This window comes from Malus domestica, chromosome 17 (genome assembly GCF_042453785.1).
Source record: "Malus domestica chromosome 17, GDT2T_hap1".
NCBI classification, from domain to species: Eukaryota; Viridiplantae; Streptophyta; class Magnoliopsida; order Rosales; family Rosaceae; genus Malus; species Malus domestica.
Genome location: NC_091677.1, coordinates 33,650,231 through 33,666,221, shown reverse-complemented (window position 1 = coordinate 33,666,221; position 15,991 = coordinate 33,650,231). Strand labels below are relative to the sequence as shown.

The following is a 15,991-nucleotide window of genomic DNA, read 5'->3' as shown; positions in this document are numbered from 1 at the left end:
TTTATATTTTGGCTTTTTATATAAGACATGTAGCAGCTGAGATTCAAGGCTTCGCTTTCTTTCTCAAGTGTTTCATCAAGGAAGAAGATGGTCAGTTAGTTCTCTATTTTTCAAAAAAAAAAAAAAAATCATCATTTGAAGAATTTTGGGAAAGTTTTGAGATTTTGAGCTTATGATTCATATTTTGTAAACCAAATGAACCCAAGATCCGGATTCCGAAATCTTCAGGACCTGTAGAAAAGGAATATGCCATTGAGATTATTCTTAGTGCGTGCTGAAACAGAATCTCAACAAGACATTACGCTGTTGATTTAATAATCAACTATAGTATTGTGGTCTGAATTCTTTCTTATTAAATTCAGCTGGTATTTTACCCATATTAAGATCTGTATGTGCATCATTTGTTTTTGAGGTCTCTAATCCCATTGTGTTCGAATATGACAAACAAGAACTACAAAGGCAGCTAAGAATATCCAGCCATCGATTAGCGGTTGAAGAATTAATTGGTCGTAGATCTTGGATTTGTAGTGTTTTCATTTCGGAAACATGTGAGACTTTATGCATCATGTATATCTGTGCAATTTTATATCCCTTATATATTTACGGAGCTGTGGCAAAGCTTCTCATAGTCGTCAAGATGGTAAAGGTTTAAAATTGTCTAATTTTATTCACATGTGTATTCTTTTTCATGTGTATAAGCAAATGTACATGCATAGGCATGGTGTGTGCGTGTTTCTTCTTTGCTTTACTTTTATTTTTATTGAGATTTGGTCAATATTAAATTCAAATTGATATTTTAGACTTTACTCCTTTTCGTAACCCAACATGTAAAGGGTTAATTCTATTTTTAGGTTGCAGGAAAATACGGTGTATAATCTTGGGAGTGCTTTCGATTCTACTCTCATCTCTAATATGAATATAGGTTACAACCCTGCCCTGTGTAATCCAGAAGCTAAAATCACACCCTCTCAATCTAAACTTCATCGTAGATGTACTCTATTTCCCTCTTAATTGCTTCTTAGGGCTTCCCTGTTTTGATTTCATCCAATTTGTTAAATTTATTGTTAATTTCAGGGTACTACCATTTTTCTGCTGACTTTGATTCCACACTTCAGAAAGGTATGCCTCTAATTTATGATAAATTTTGCCAATTTGCTTCTTGATTTGGAAAGGTATGACTCCAATTACTTTGTTTTCCAAAGCCATCATAGCATCTGCATCCTCAGTTGTAGAACAAAAGCTAATCCAATTGCTAATCTTAGCATCTGCATCACCAATTCACCATTATCTTTTGATTTTGAGTGCCTTTATCGAATAGAGGGCAACTACACAGTTTTATATCTTCGATATACAAATATCAACGCTGATTTCTTTTGTTTACTAAATACATGCATAATCTGTGGTTCGTTTGCACTTTGATATATGTCAAAACTTATAATAAAGGTACTGGGACGTTGTTTGGAACAGAGTTGGAGGTGACGATGTGGTGGAAAAGTAAGTCCTCTTACTTTCCTCTCTAGCACATAATACATAATCTTTCCAACTTTGACTAGAATTATATCCACAACTCATTTGCTGGCTACAAGAACTGAATATAGAGTAGTGGTTTAATAATGGTTTTAGAATGTAAATGATCGCAGAAGCAACATGGAATTCAATAGTTGATATTTTGACTATAATTACTTTTTGACACTAACGACTTGCCACTGGTAGCTTCTTAAGCGGAAGATCCTATTCAATTCCTTATCTCATTGTTGGATTTGCCATTCAATTCCTTATCTTACTTTTGTATTTTTCATGGAGTTTGGGTGCACAATTACAAGGAGAGAAAGAGAGGGTGGGTGCAGTCATTTTCTCTTTCTATATCTTTCCTTTCCCAATTTGCGTCTCTGGTTGTTGGCGTTCGTCTTCCTCCTCAAGGTAAGGACTTTTCAATCAATTTCTGAAGATTTAATATGGGTTTTATTGTTTTAGTTCGAACATTCACGGATCTATGAGCAATAGTTTCAGATCTAATGGTTTTGTTTTCGAATTTTCCTAGCTGTGTAGTTCACCATTTTTTTTGCTTCTGAATCTGAAAAATAGATTGAATTTTTTATATTTTTTTATTGTTGTAGACATAACCCAAAATTTATTTTTTCATTTCGTGAATTGGGTTTGGTTGTTGTACATTTCTCTCTCTGCATCTACAGAACGTTGTTCTACCATGCCTGGGTTTCGAAGTTCCAAATCCAATTTAACGCTTCATCAACTCCACTTAAAGTTTCCTGCATCTCTCTCTCCTCAAATTCTTGGCCAAATAATTTTATAAGCTTCAGGGAAATGATGCTAAAAGTGCTTAAGCTTATCTATCTGTTTATTTATTTTAACTTTTGTTTTAGTTGTTTTTAGAATGAGTACAATTGAATTGCTTGCCTGATTATTTGGTAAAAGTGCTTTTCTGCGAATAATCATTTGTTAAATGTGCTTTTCTGTGAATAATCATTTGTTAGATATGCTTTTGCATTTGAAGATTGACATTCATGTTGCAAGAATTAAGTTGTGATAGATTATTCTGTAGTCCAATTGCGAATGTGTTGATGAAGAGCTGGAACATGTATACACCTGCTTTTAACAACTCTGATTGTTAGGGTTTTTTGGTTTGTTAATTTGGTATTTCCTAAATCTTCACTTTTAGGTTGAGGAGAAAATTGCAAGTTTTTAGGTGTAAATTGTATAGATTTTTTGTCAATTTTATTCTTCATTCTGAAATTTGTGTAATTGGTTGGCTCAAATCTTTATATGGATTGCTTTGTGTGATTGGTTGACTCAAATTTTTCATATTCCTTTGTATGTATTAATTTGTGTAATTGGTTGGCTCAAATCTTTATTTGATCTAACTATTCCAATTTGGCTAATTTGGTTTTTAATTTTTGTTTAGGTTTGATTATATTGGGGTTGAATTCTAAAGTGAGGGTGTGGGGGAATAAGGGTGCAAGGGAATAAGGGTGCAGGATGTGCGCGTAGGGTGCAGGGGTTTCAGGGGTGGTAGGGGGTGGGGTGCGCCTGTGAATTGCGGAGCTGCTCAGCTCTTCCTCTATAAGATGAGTTTCATCCCTGCCTTAATTCACTTAAATCCTGTGATTTCATGCCTTTTTTTGTTCTGATTCTGAGAGCATGTTTCAGATGGTGGTTTAAATTTTTGCTTTGTTCTGCCTCTAGACAGCCGCCACCACCACTTTGTCCAAATCTGATGGCTCAGGCTGTAGCATCTGCGTGAATCTCCCCGTACAATTGGACTCCGCAATGTTTTCCAAATAAACTCCAAACTCCGAAGGTGCAGCTGAAAAGTTAGAATCTGAGGCAATCAAATCCAATCCAGGGAAGAGATTGGATAGCTTCTGAGGTGTGGCTATGATCTGCTCCGACAATTCCAAATGGAGATGATACTGAAGAAGATTGTAAGTCAAGCCTAATCACTAAATACATTAGTAATTTTAGTGACTGGTCTAAGAAGAAGACATTGAAATAATGATAAGAATATGGTAATTCACAAATGATTAGGATTGTGTGAATGTTAGTTTAAAATGAAGTTTCTGTGTCAGAATTAAAAGAACTATGCACGGTGGATTTTTATAGGTGTCATGAAATTTTTATACCAGTTTTATTTTATGGGAATTAAGTGCAGAGCGGTTTGGGATATCTGTGCAGCTCACATAAGAAGAGAATTACAACTCTCGGGCTGAGAGGTAACTGGGATTTGTTCTTCTGGGTCAGTTTTTAAGGTTAGGGTTTTTTTTCGCGTTTGGTTGTTCTGGCAAGTTTTGTTGTAGTGTGTGTGTGTGTGTGTGTCCATCATCATGTCATTGGAATCATATGTTTGAATTTGGATTTGGAATGGTTTTTCTGATGTTTGTATTTTTTGTATATTATAATTCAGTGCAGGTTTGCATTGGATATAGGATAGTCATGGATTGGTTTAAAGCTTGGCTAATGATAGTTTCAAATCTTGATCATACGATTGTAGGTTCTGTAAATGGTTTTGTCATCGTAGGTTCTGTAATTTGAATAATATAAATTAGGGTTTTTCGTTTAGTGTCCAATTAGTGAAGAAAGGATGATTCTTTTTGTTACCATGCATATTTAAGCTGTAAACATCTGAAAAGCTGCTTAATTGAAGTGAAATTTCCAATTTTTGAGCCCGATTTTGAGTCTTGAACTTTGAATTTGTCTATATGTAGATCAGCTGAAGCTATCTATGTAGTAGTTTACAATATTTGTATTGGTAATTATGTGTTTAAGTTGCGCAACTTGAATTGCCCCAATATCTTTTGTGTGCAATTTGGTTTAGAAATGTGGGTTTTGATGTTTTGGCAGGCATTGGAAAAAAAAATAGAAATTGGTTTTCGCTCAATGTGTAGTTAAATCTTAAAATACGGTTTATTAAATTGGGTTCATGAATTATGGGTGGTAGCAAATTAGTGACGTCGACTCTTGTAAGGAAGAGGTTGATGAGAGACTTCAAGAAGCTGCAACAGTATGCAAAAAGGCTGTTGATTCTGCTGGTTTTTTTCTGTAATCGATTTAGGAGTTCCTGTTGTATTCTTAAGCATAACGTCTGACTGCCAATGACATATTCTATTGCTTTCTACAGCTGCCAATGCCTAAACCTCCAACAAAATGGAAACTTTTTCCAAAACAAAAGGTAAATCATTACTGCAGGAGCTGAACAGTACCTTTCCTCTGTTTTTTTTTTCTTTCTTCTTCCCCCTTCAAGGCTTTGTTTTGGTTCTCATATGTGGCCATTTGGTCATTGAGAAATGTAGTTGGATTTAAGATTTTGAGAAATTGGGCCATCTCTAGGAAAATTTCAGAATTTGGGATTGGACCTGTCAAGTTGTTATAAGAAAAGTCATAGGTATCCACGGACATGGTTGCTATCCGTTTGAATTTTGTTACAATAGTTTCCCTTGAGCATAATGGTTGCACTGAATTTGTTTTTTGATGATTCAATTTTGGGTTTGAAAAAATGCTCCCAGGTTGAACAAAAATATCTCCAGGATCCCCATTTTTTTAATGGCGCTGTTAAGGTAAATTTTCTTTATCCCTATTGCAGAGTAATTTTTGATGGATTATGTCTTCTAAGTAGTATACAAGCCGGACATTGTATCTTTGAGAAAGTTTATGGTGTATAGTTTCTGCATAAGTTTATTCTGGGAGTGGTATAGAACCATATATGGAGCTTCGTGGTGCATGCACTGGAAATTTTATGATTTAGGATTTTTTCGATTTCCTCCCTTTAGTTGTTTTATGTATGGTGAATGAATTGAATTTGGAAGGAAGGCAACTCAATGGTTGTCTTTTTCTTTTTTATTTATTGCAAGAATGCTACTAGAAGAATGGCAGATTTTAACTATGACTGTCATTGAAGATTTATCTTGAATCTGGACAGGTTTTTGTCAATTGTTATTTACAAAGGTTGTGACTCTTCGTGCTGGCACCAAAATAAAGTTTGTAGAAGGTTGTTTACTGACGATAAAAGGTAGCTTGCAATTTTTATTTTAATGAATCTTATTAAATGCATTTGAGTATCACAAAAATTTTCTCAATTATTTTAGCTATTAGGAAAATCACTCCACTAAAACTGTTATTCATTTACATTAACAACTTTTATTTTTCCAAATTGTAACAGAGAAGCATGCATATCATGAAAAATAAAAGACGGAAGTTCTGAAGTGACGACCAGGAAAGTTTAGAAGTCTAATATAACTGTAAACAAGAATGTAAATCCGGGATGAAAAATGTTAATGTAATTATGATTCTGGATGACTCATTTGCGAATTTTATCTTAATTTGAATAATTTTTTATCTAGGTGTACAGTTACATATGTGATTTGTTGTTTATGTGGTGAAAAAATAAGATGGCTTTATATTTTTTTATGAGACTTAATTTTGAGTTTTGAATTTGAGTTCTCATGCAAGAATTCACTTGAGTTTTGAGTTCCCATATGTTTTCATTGTTTCATTTATACATCTGTTGGAGGATTGGAGGGGATTGGGAGGCAGATGAGTGAGACTTCTGATGGATACACAGAAATAAATGGTCTCTCACATCTTGAACCAAATTACTCTGGGTTTTTGGCAGGTATGAATGATTCCAGCCTTTTTTTTTTTTTAATAGATGAGCTATGCTTTCCATATCAATCAGAATATTCTGTTATTAGAAGCAATTACATAAAGTTAGGCCAACTAAAATGGCTGGACAGAAAAAATGGTCCTAATTGTTCACTCTAATGATGTTGGCAAGTAACGTTGATTGTTATAAACGTTGGCGGTCCTTCTGTTTTTCACAATGTAAGCCCAAGATTATACGATGGTACTCAATTTGGATTTGTTGCTTCTTCTATTTCTCAAGGAAACAGAACTTTTTTGGAAACCATCTCTTTCTAATCAAAGACGTTCAATTTCTTCCCACTCATTGTACAATGTGTTTATAATTGTGTTGAATTTATTCAAATTAAATGTGTTTTATTCATCCGATTACATCTGAAACAACATGTTCCCGCAGCAACGCGCGGGCATATTTTCTCGTATATACTAAAACTCAGTTGAGTTTTAGCACTGTTCAGAAATAGTAAAAGGGCGGATTTGCCCTTCATTAGCTATCCATTCTAAGCTTTTTATTGTGAGTTACACAGTTAAATTACTAATATACCACTCCTATACACGTGTTGCTCATCGTGTAAGGGAAGAGGGTTGGAAATGCAGGGGCTCTTTCATTTGCTTCCAGAACAGATTTTCTAGCTCTCCCCCCTCGCCACTTCCTCCACGACAACAACGCCTTCAGCCATTCTCCTTACACTGTGACAACTTCCTTGCCGATTCGAGCTGCTCGACCACCATCAACGCCTCCTCAACACGCTTTTCTGAATTGCTTTACATCGGCCTTCACCATTGGCATATACCTCGCGACCTCATCATCATGTACTCAAGGTATAGATTTGATGCTGACTGTCTACAGCTTTTCATTTGGGTTTTTTGAATTACAGGAAATTTGGTCTTCCTAAGATTTAATTGTTGTTAATTTTACGGTTTAATTGTTTTCCACTAATATGATTGAATGGTAAATTAGTTGTATATATATTCAAAACAGAAAAAATCTGAATCTATCGCTCTCGAACTCGCCTCAGCCGCAAGTTCAGCGTTGACCGTTATTTCTCCTCCTTGGCTTCTGTTTCTGTCTCTGACCCGTTCAACTTCAATTGAGCTTGAGTAAGCATTCCACGCTTGCCTTCTTTTACGTCCAAGGAATTTGCATTTTCATTGCTTGATGTAGGAGACACCATTTTTTTCCTCTAACTTTGTTTCTTCTAAAACTTAATGGATCTGATTTCAATCCTCTTGCTGAAGATTGAGAAACAGAAAGTTGGAGGACTGGATGATCAAGTATTAACCCATTTTAAAAGAAAAGGTTGTACCCAGTGCACAAGGCTCCCGCTTTACGCAGGGTTTGGGAGAGGTGAATGTCGGCTAGCCTTACCCCCATTTATGGAGAGGCTGCTCCCAAGTCTCGAACCCGAGACCTACCGCTCATGGGCGAAGGCACTTGCCATTGCACCAAGTGCGACCTCATTTTAAAAGAAAAGGTAAACCATGAAATTCCCAAAGTGATATCCCATGGCCTACAACTATTTCCTTATCAATCAAATCATTATTGGAAGCCTACTCGGAGTCTCCATCTCTTGGAAGGTAATTCTTTAGTTGGTATTAATTTTTGTGAATTATTTGATATGGGCCTTTGTTTATTTGTGGAGTTAGATACTTATTTATTGAAATTTTTTCTTTATTGTTGATTTTAGGAATTGATTGATAGGTTTGGTTTCTGGATTCTCTTTCTTTGTTGAATTTTTGATGTGGGTTTTGTTTATTGACTGCAGTGTTGTATTAACTTGCGTTTTGTTTATTGATTGTAGAGTTGTATTAATTTGCGTTTGATTGGAAGGGTTGCAGAGATTTGATTCAAATTGGTGGATTTGGGTAAGAAAGAAACCTAAATCTTTTCTTTCGGTTTTAAGAGCTGAATGGACATGCTCTGTTTGAAATAAGCGTTTAGATTTACAAAATTTTCTTAACATGCATGCTTCAATGGTAGAATAGAATGGACAGAACATGTACAGTGGCTAGCTTTTAGATCTTCATTTTCGGTTAAATAGTTATTTTCTTATATATCTAATGGTAGAAGAGAATGTATATATCTCATTGGTTATAATGGTAGAAGAGAACGGACATATACCATCGGCTATAATTTATATACACAAGATTTTCTTATCATCCTTTTGAACGTTTTGCAAGAGAATGAATATATAGCAGAATGGATAGTTGTAGTGGAGGGTCAACTTTAATAATTGTTAATCCCATTGGCTATATTATCTGGTAGAAACACTATCAAATTGTACATGCAGAGTCTGTTGCTGTAGGAGGAGATTGGAAAGGCATTCCTTAGCAAAATTGTTTGTATAATTGGGCAGATACATGAACCTTTTTTAAATATAGCCTTTTGTCGAATGAGCTTTCCAATTTATGATGGAGTTAGATTGGTTTAGTAAGCTATTCTCAGAGCTGTGACAGCAATATGCATCAGTGGAGTGGAATTCTGCTCTTCTTGAACATTTCATGCTTTATGGTCTTTGTACTTTGGTTGATAACTCTTCACAACTATTGTTCTTCTCTTTAGTTTTCTTCAGAGATAGGGTCCGCGTTAGTGTAATTAGAGTCACTCAACTGCATTTCATTCGTTAGTGTATTCCGCGTTACTTCTGATCATCAATTTTGGAGTTGATTTTTTTATTTAGATGGGTGATTGAAAAAGGAAGTTTTTATATTCAGAATGACTCACAATTTGCTATGAACTAAATGAGTTTTTCTTTATACAGGTCAACATGACTGAACATATTAGCAGACTTGCAGTCATTGCATACATGGAATACAAGGAGGTTTGCAATTGAGCTTTGGTTTTAGTGACTTCTTAAATTTGGTCATGACTAAACCCTTTTTTTTTTAACTCTACTTAAATCGTTTTCGGGGAACCAGTCATTTGTGTTGTTTCTTCTCTCAACTCTTCGCTTTTAGTTGTCTAACTGTTGGAGTATGGATCTTGATTGAATTGATTGTTTTAATCTAAACTATTGGTAGTGATCTTTTATTTAATTTATCATATTATTGAAAGAATCGCTTAGTACAATCAGGTTTTAAAAAAAACTTAATATCATTACTGTTTTGGATTGTGTAGTGTTGAGTAGTAGTTGTTGATTCCGCTGTGCATTTTGATCAAATCCTTGATCACGTTCTCCGTTACAGTTTGTTTGTTGAGAATATGGATCTTGATTGAATTGATTGTTTTAATCTAGACCATTTGATACAATTTCCAATCTCACAGCAACTCGCGGGCATAAATCTCTAGTGAAAGCTAAAAAATGTATTAAACGCATGAGGTGTAATAAAACTTTACAGTGAAACTCTTGAACTGAGTTTTAGTATATATAGAATTTATTTAACAACGTAACAAACCACAATTATCTACTGCACATTTACAATTGATTTGATCATTTTATACAATCGAAACACAAGGTGATAAAAACTCAACTGCATCTTCTTATCCTCCTCCCAAGTTCAAAACTTCTTTGCTAGCTTCTCTATTCCATCGTTATCTATTATTTACCATCTTGTCCTCAGTTTGTAAACTTATTGTAGCTTCACATTCCACCAATATTTTTGGTTCCGTTTTTGGCAATCGAATTCTTTTTTTTACCAGGGTTGAAGTTCAAAAGAATTTTTGAAAATAGAGCTCTGGTGTTTAGAGAACTCGGCGACCCATCATCGACGACGATCCATCATCGACGACCCATCATCGACGACGATCCACGAGCACGAGGCTGAGAAAGGGGTTGAGTTCCTCCGGCGACGATCTACGACAGCATCGCTCCAGAACTCAAGCCATCTCGGATTCTTGTCTTTGTCGTTTCATTATTTGGATTATTGTTCTCCTTTACAAAATTCTTGGAATATTTTTTTGACCATTTTACTTAATGGGGTTTGGGTTTGATCAGTTTCATATATTGATTGCTATACATGCATCTGCTGCATAAGGAGAGGGAGAGAGACGATAGAGATATAACGTTGGTCTCTGCGTGTGGTTTGTCGACTAGCCAAACAAGCCAAAGTCGGTAACCCGTTGGCGGTGGGTGTCCTCTGAATTGGCGGTCACATAACTAAAACACGTGGAGTGGTAACTTCCCTATGTACACCGGTACCTCCCTCCCTCCTCATGAGAATTTTTTTATTGTGACTGAAACACGGATGGTACATCACGTACTTTTATATAAGTGGTGAAATTTTTTATTTTTTAAGATATTAACTTTTTAACACACATATCTTACAATTTGCATAGTAACACGTGGTGTACTACCCCGTGTTTCGGTCACACTGAAAAAATCTCTCCCTCCTAACTAACCCCCATTGTATTATTGTTAATACTAGCTTTTTTGGCACGCGCGCTCATGCACATGCAAAAGAGTTGCGTGTCAAAAATTGGTACTAGCAGAAATATCGATATGCAAATTTATAGAAATATCGACGGATATATCATGTCCCATCCCGAGGCTCAACTCCGTTGTAACACAATATTGTCCGCTTTGGGCTCATACCACGCCCTTACGATTTTGTTTCTGGGAACTCACACGAGAACTTCCCAGTGGGTCATCCATCATGGGATTGCTCTCGCGCGAACTTGCTTAACTTCGGAGTTCCTATGGAATCCAAAGCCAGTGAGTTCCCAAAATGCCTCGTGTTAGGTAGAGATGTGAATATACATATAAGGCTTACAGGATCCTCACCGCTGGGCGATGTGGGATCTTTCAATCCACCCCCTTAGGGGCCCGACGTCCTCGTCGGCATAATTCCGGCCAGAGATTGGCTCTGATACCAAATTGTCACATCCCGGGCTCGACTCTGCCGTAGCACGATATTGTCCGATTTGGGCCCCTACCACGCCCTTACTATTTTGTTTCTAGGAACTCACACGAGAACTTCCCAGTGGGTCATCCATCATGGGAACTCGCTTAACTTCGGAGTTCCTATGGAATCTAAAGCCAGTGAGTTCCCAAAAAGCCTCGTGCTAGGTAGATGAGAGAATATACATATAAAGCTTACATGATCCTCACCCATGGGCGATGTGAGATCTTACAATGTGGATATGTTGTTGTGCTAGTGTGCATAAATTTTAGGGACGGAATTTTCTAAGGGGGGCGGATTGTAAGATCCCACATCGCCCAGGGCTGAGGATCCTGTAAGCCTTATATGTATATTCTCATCTCTACCTAGCACGAGGTCTTTTGGGAACTCATTGGCTTCAGATTCCATAGGAACTCCGAAGTTAAGCGAGTTTGCGCTAGAGCAATCCCATGATGGGTGACCCATTGGGAAGTTCTCATGTGATTTCCCAGACCAATGATGGGTGACCTATTGAGAAGTTCTCGTGTGAGTTCCTAGAAACAAAATCGTGAGGACGTGGTCGGGGCTCAAAGCAGACAATGTAAGGATTGTCAAAAATTGGTATGGACAAAATATAAGAATTTCTACGATTTTAACAAATGTGTCAGAAATGTCGACGATAGTCGATTTTAACCTAAACTTGAAAGTTCATCTGATATGAGGTGAATTTTAGACTTCACTCCCAATTACATATCTTTCCCAGATTTGTTAGATATTTCCATAGAAATATTGATCATATCAAAGAAATTTTAAAGGAAAACTAATAAAAATGGCTTGAAAACTTTGAATTTTAACCAAAAACCATGTTATAAGTTTATTTAATGGTTAGGACAAATTCATAATCAAACAAGGCCAATAAAACTGGCCCAAGCAATGAGTTTCCAGTTTTGCCCTTGACAGCAAACCTTTGCCGTTTAATCACTCTCCACCATTCCGGAAGTTTTCGCCCAGTCTCTATTTCTCGATCTTTCTTTCTCCCTTTCTTGATCTCTCCATCTAATCTTGACCTCTTCTTTGCATAGAAACAATACCTCCATTTTTGCAATCGAATCGGATTGAATTTGTCTCTCTCCCTCTCAATCTAGTCTCTTTTTCGTTTTCAATTTAATTAGAATTCCACCATTTTTGAATCAATCGAATCGATCGAATCCGATAAGAACAAGCGAGCTTCAGCATCAGCACGTATGCATACCGCATATGGACTATTTAGATTTGATTGCATATGGACTGGCATGCATCATCAGATATGCATATACAAGCGAGGTTTCCACTGTTAAGATTTGCAGCTTGGTTAACATTTGATTTCATATGGATTTACTGTTGTAGCTATTAGCTAGAAAAACAATATGTGGAAAATATAAACTAAAGGTTTTAGTTTTTGGTGAATTATTTTCTAAAATTTTTGTAGTAGTTGAAGTTTTTGGCAATCATTGTTTTATATTTGAACTTATTATACAAAGACAAATTCGTACTACTACCATTGAAGGCTTGGAGTTTATTCTATGCAGTTTTTTGGAGTTTGAATGTGTCCCTTCATTTGTTTTTGTGTGTATTTTGGATGAATGTGGACAGACTTGTCATTTGCAGTTTTTGTATCTGCAGCACTAGAAGGACTCAAGGTTCATTTGGTTGAAAAAATGTGTAAAATAGCAAATTCGGGGTTGGATAAGAGAACTAGGTTGTTAATTTGGCAAAGTATCAGATATAAAATCATGATATTTCTTCATTTTCTTACCATACTGTTTATACCATATATTGGGCCTCGTATTTAGATCTCGTACAAATACTCGGGGGACTTAAATGTAATTATGTGATAAAGGAATGGGCAAATATGTAATAAGTGAGGAGTCCTTATTCTATAAAAGGACCCTTCACCCTCACAATTAAGGGAGACCAATTCTTAGGCCCTCTCACCCCCTTTCAAAGCTCTCACTCTCAGAGCTCTCTCTCCCTCAAATAAATACATAATCAATGTGGACGTAGCCCAAACCTTGGGGTGAACCATGATATATCTTGTGTTATTTACATTTCATGCAGATTCACGGTCGGATTTACGTTGTTCTAAGACCATCCGGTTTTGTGCATCAACATTTGGCGCCGTTTGCGGGAATCGACACAAAAAACTATGTCGGTTCTCTTTCATTTTTTTTCACCTCCACCGTGAATTTGCAGAAACCAAGAACCCAAAACTATTCAAGAAAACCCACGGAGCCACCTCCCCTCCCACTCAGTCTCTCTCTGCAACTGCAAGACAAAATACCACACAAAGTTTCGTTCTCCAATCATCTCTCTCTCTTTTGTGTTTGCTTGGCTGCGAGATGTGGACGACTCCACAAACAGTAACACCATAAAGTTGGTGGTTTTCTTAATCTGCATCATGGGGTTGCTATTAACGATTAACCCTACATCAGCAACTGGTGAGATGTATGAGCCAAACCTAAAGCAATCAACAACGACGGAGACATTTCATCCCGCTAGTCCGACGGAGTATAAGCTTTTCATTAATGGCGTGACTAAACCTAATCACGATACACAACGGCGGCGACTGGCTCCATATCAGTTGTGTTTGCCATGCAAGTGCTGCTCAGCCACCACCTGTATCTTCATGCCTTGCTGCTTTGGCATCGACTGCCAGCTCCCCAACAAACCTTTTGGAGTTTGTGCTTTTGTCCCCCAAGACTTGCAACTGCACTAATTGCACAAGTCAGCGTCTCTGTCTCGCGAGTCGTGGTCTAAATCGCCGTAACTTCCGACCAAGTCAGCTAAGCCATTAGACGACGTGAAATTTACGTAAGCATGGCGCGGCACCACCACAAACTAAGAATGGATTAAACGTGTTAGAAGCTGAGCTCGAGTTCGCGGCGTCTCTGTTGCGGCCTGATCTCATCATTAGCATCCTCCTTGCTGACAATTTCTTCGCATCATGACTTCTAGGAAATGTTGTCGCAGGGATCCATGCTTGTCGCAGGCGAGAAAGAGGAGAAGATCTGATGAGGAAATGAAGAGAGAGAGGACGGAAAGTCATTTATGTTGTGTCGGTTCTGTATGCCAAGGAAGGAGATTTAGTCCCTCTGTATGCCAACAAGGTCGGCCCGTTTTCACAACCCCAGTTCGGGATGCCAACTCGTCCCCGACCCACTGCTCAACTCAGCCCCCATTCGCTCATTTCGACTCACCCACTCACTCATTCAGCAAGTCAGAAATAGCAAACGAAGAGACTCTTTTAATCCATTACTGGTCAGTGTCGACCGGCGCTGCGAACCCGGGGACGGCGTGCTGCTGGATCTCACTCTCAAGCAATCCCAGTGCTTGTTTCTTTTCTTCTCATACCAAAGGAGGGCGAATGAGATCCAAGATTGAAAAGAGGGAAAGTCCTGCCGACAGAAAAATCAGAGCAGGAGCGAGGAGAGCACATGGAAAACAAAAACAAAAGCAACAAAAGAGGACAGAGAGAAAGCAAAAGTGAAAAGAAAAAAGGAAAAGAGAAAAGAAGAAAAGCAAAAGATTTTCCTATTATTATGATTCCTTCTGTTTGCCAGGTGAAGAGACAGAGAGAGGGCAGCAGAAAAACATTGCAAAAGTAAGGAATAAACACCCTACCCGAATGATGTAATTTATTTTTATTATCTTTCGGAGACATATGTATAAACCCCATTAGAGCGTAATTAAAAAAAAGGGCAAAGCCCAAAATAAATAGGCTGGAATGTTATGTAGAGGGCGAAGGCCCATAAGCCCAAAATAGCTCCAACCAGGCGATCAAAAGTACGCTCAGTACTCCACAATTATTCGGCAACTTGCCGCTATTACCACCAACTAGGTGATCAAAAGTACGCCCAGTACTCCACAATTATTCGGCAACATGCCGCTATCACCACCAACCAGGTAATGAAATATATACAACCCGTACTCTAAATATCATTTGGCAACTAGTCATTCATGCCACCAACCAGGTGATGAAATGTACAACCCGTACTCTAATATCATTTGGCAACTAGCCATTCATGCCACCAACCAGGTGATGAAATGTACAACCCGTACTCTCCTTCATGCCACCAACCAGGTGATCAAAAGTACGCCCAGTACTTCAAATCATACATGAGCATTACTTATGTCAATCATACATAAACATTCATGAGCATCACTCATCCAATCATACATAAACATTCATAAGCATCACTCATGTCAACATTCATGAGCATCACTCATGTTAATCAACATAAACATTCATGAGCATCACTCATGTCAATCAACATAAAAATTCATGAGCATCACTTATGTCAATTAGCTTCAAAAACTTCATTTACAAAAGCTCTAGCTTCAAAAGCTTCATTTACAGAGCTCCAGCTTCGAAAGCTTCATTTACAGAGCTCTAGCTTCAAAGCTTCACTCGCAAAGCTTCACCTACAAAGCTTCAGTGCAAGGTATACAAATACCGCATCCGAATAACCGCCACTTTGGCCCATACATGGATTCAATTTGAAGTTTTCAGCCAACAGGCTCTATTGACCGAAGACTTGGGGGACTACATTATGTACCATATATTGGGCCTCAACTGGGCCTCATGAAAAATACTTGGGGGACTTAACCCATCACTTATGTATTGAGGAGCGAGCCTTTATTTTATAAAAGGGACTCCCTTACCTTCAGTAGAGAGCAATGCCGCCAGCTGAGCAACCGTATCGCCACAAGCATCACTCCTAACCCATTATTCATGTACTGAGGAGCGAGCCCTTATTCTATAAAAGGGACTCCATCACCATTATTAGAGAGCATCAACTCTAGCCCATCATTTATGTATTGAGGAGTGAGCCCTTATTCTATAAAAAGGACCCCCTCACCTTCAAACGCCACAAAGTCGAGCCAACCAAGGTAACATAAGCCACGAGCCTCGCAGCGTGTGTTACTTCTAGTTGAGCATCATTTCAAATTGAGTATTGCCTTATATCGAGCATCAGTTATAGAC

General features: G+C 37.6%; 1 protein-coding gene across 42 annotated transcripts; it reads left to right on the top strand.

The window, feature by feature from the left end:
* Positions 1–425: 425 nt before the first annotated feature.
* LOC103405905 (uncharacterized) lies at positions 426–9,930 on the top strand. Of its 42 annotated transcripts, XR_011577791.1 has the most exons (12): positions 3,213–3,440; positions 3,663–3,764; positions 4,634–4,684; positions 5,432–5,521; positions 6,023–6,124; positions 6,727–6,972; positions 7,170–7,251; positions 7,387–7,450; positions 7,626–7,728; positions 7,953–8,016; positions 8,913–8,972; positions 9,791–9,930. XR_011577791.1 is itself a non-coding variant. In XM_070816773.1 (9 exons), the coding sequence occupies exons 3-8, from the start codon at positions 4,660–4,662 to the stop codon at positions 7,972–7,974; spliced, it is 567 nt and encodes a 188-aa protein (XP_070672874.1). In that variant the 5' UTR covers positions 3,213–3,440; positions 3,663–3,764; positions 4,634–4,659; the 3' UTR covers positions 7,975–8,016; positions 8,913–9,186. The 42 variants fall into 42 exon arrangements, 4 of the variants coding, with proteins under 4 accessions (XP_070672877.1, XP_070672874.1, XP_070672876.1 ...); XR_011577816.1 differs by lacking the exons at positions 7,387–7,450; positions 7,626–7,728; positions 9,791–9,930 and adding exons at positions 1,650–1,920; positions 5,019–5,069 and having other exon boundaries at positions 2,921–3,440; positions 3,691–3,764; positions 6,732–6,972; positions 7,133–7,251; positions 8,913–9,186; XR_011577790.1 differs by lacking the exon at positions 9,791–9,930 and having other exon boundaries at positions 2,921–3,440; positions 3,691–3,764; positions 8,913–9,186.
* The last annotated feature ends 6,061 nt before the right edge of the window (positions 9,931–15,991 follow it).

Bases quoted from the DNA above. Each gene is read 5' to 3' on its own strand.
- LOC103405905 (XM_070816772.1), top strand. From the start codon at position 4,660: ATGGAAACTTTTTCCAAAACAAAAG. The intron at 4,685-5,431 runs GTAAATCATTAC...GAATCTGGACAG, and splicing joins AACTTTTTCCAAAACAAAAG to GTTTTTGTCAATTGTTATTT. The intron at 7,252-7,386 runs GTAAGCATTCCA...ATCCTCTTGCTG, and splicing joins TCAACTTCAATTGAGCTTGA to AAGATTGAGAAACAGAAAGT.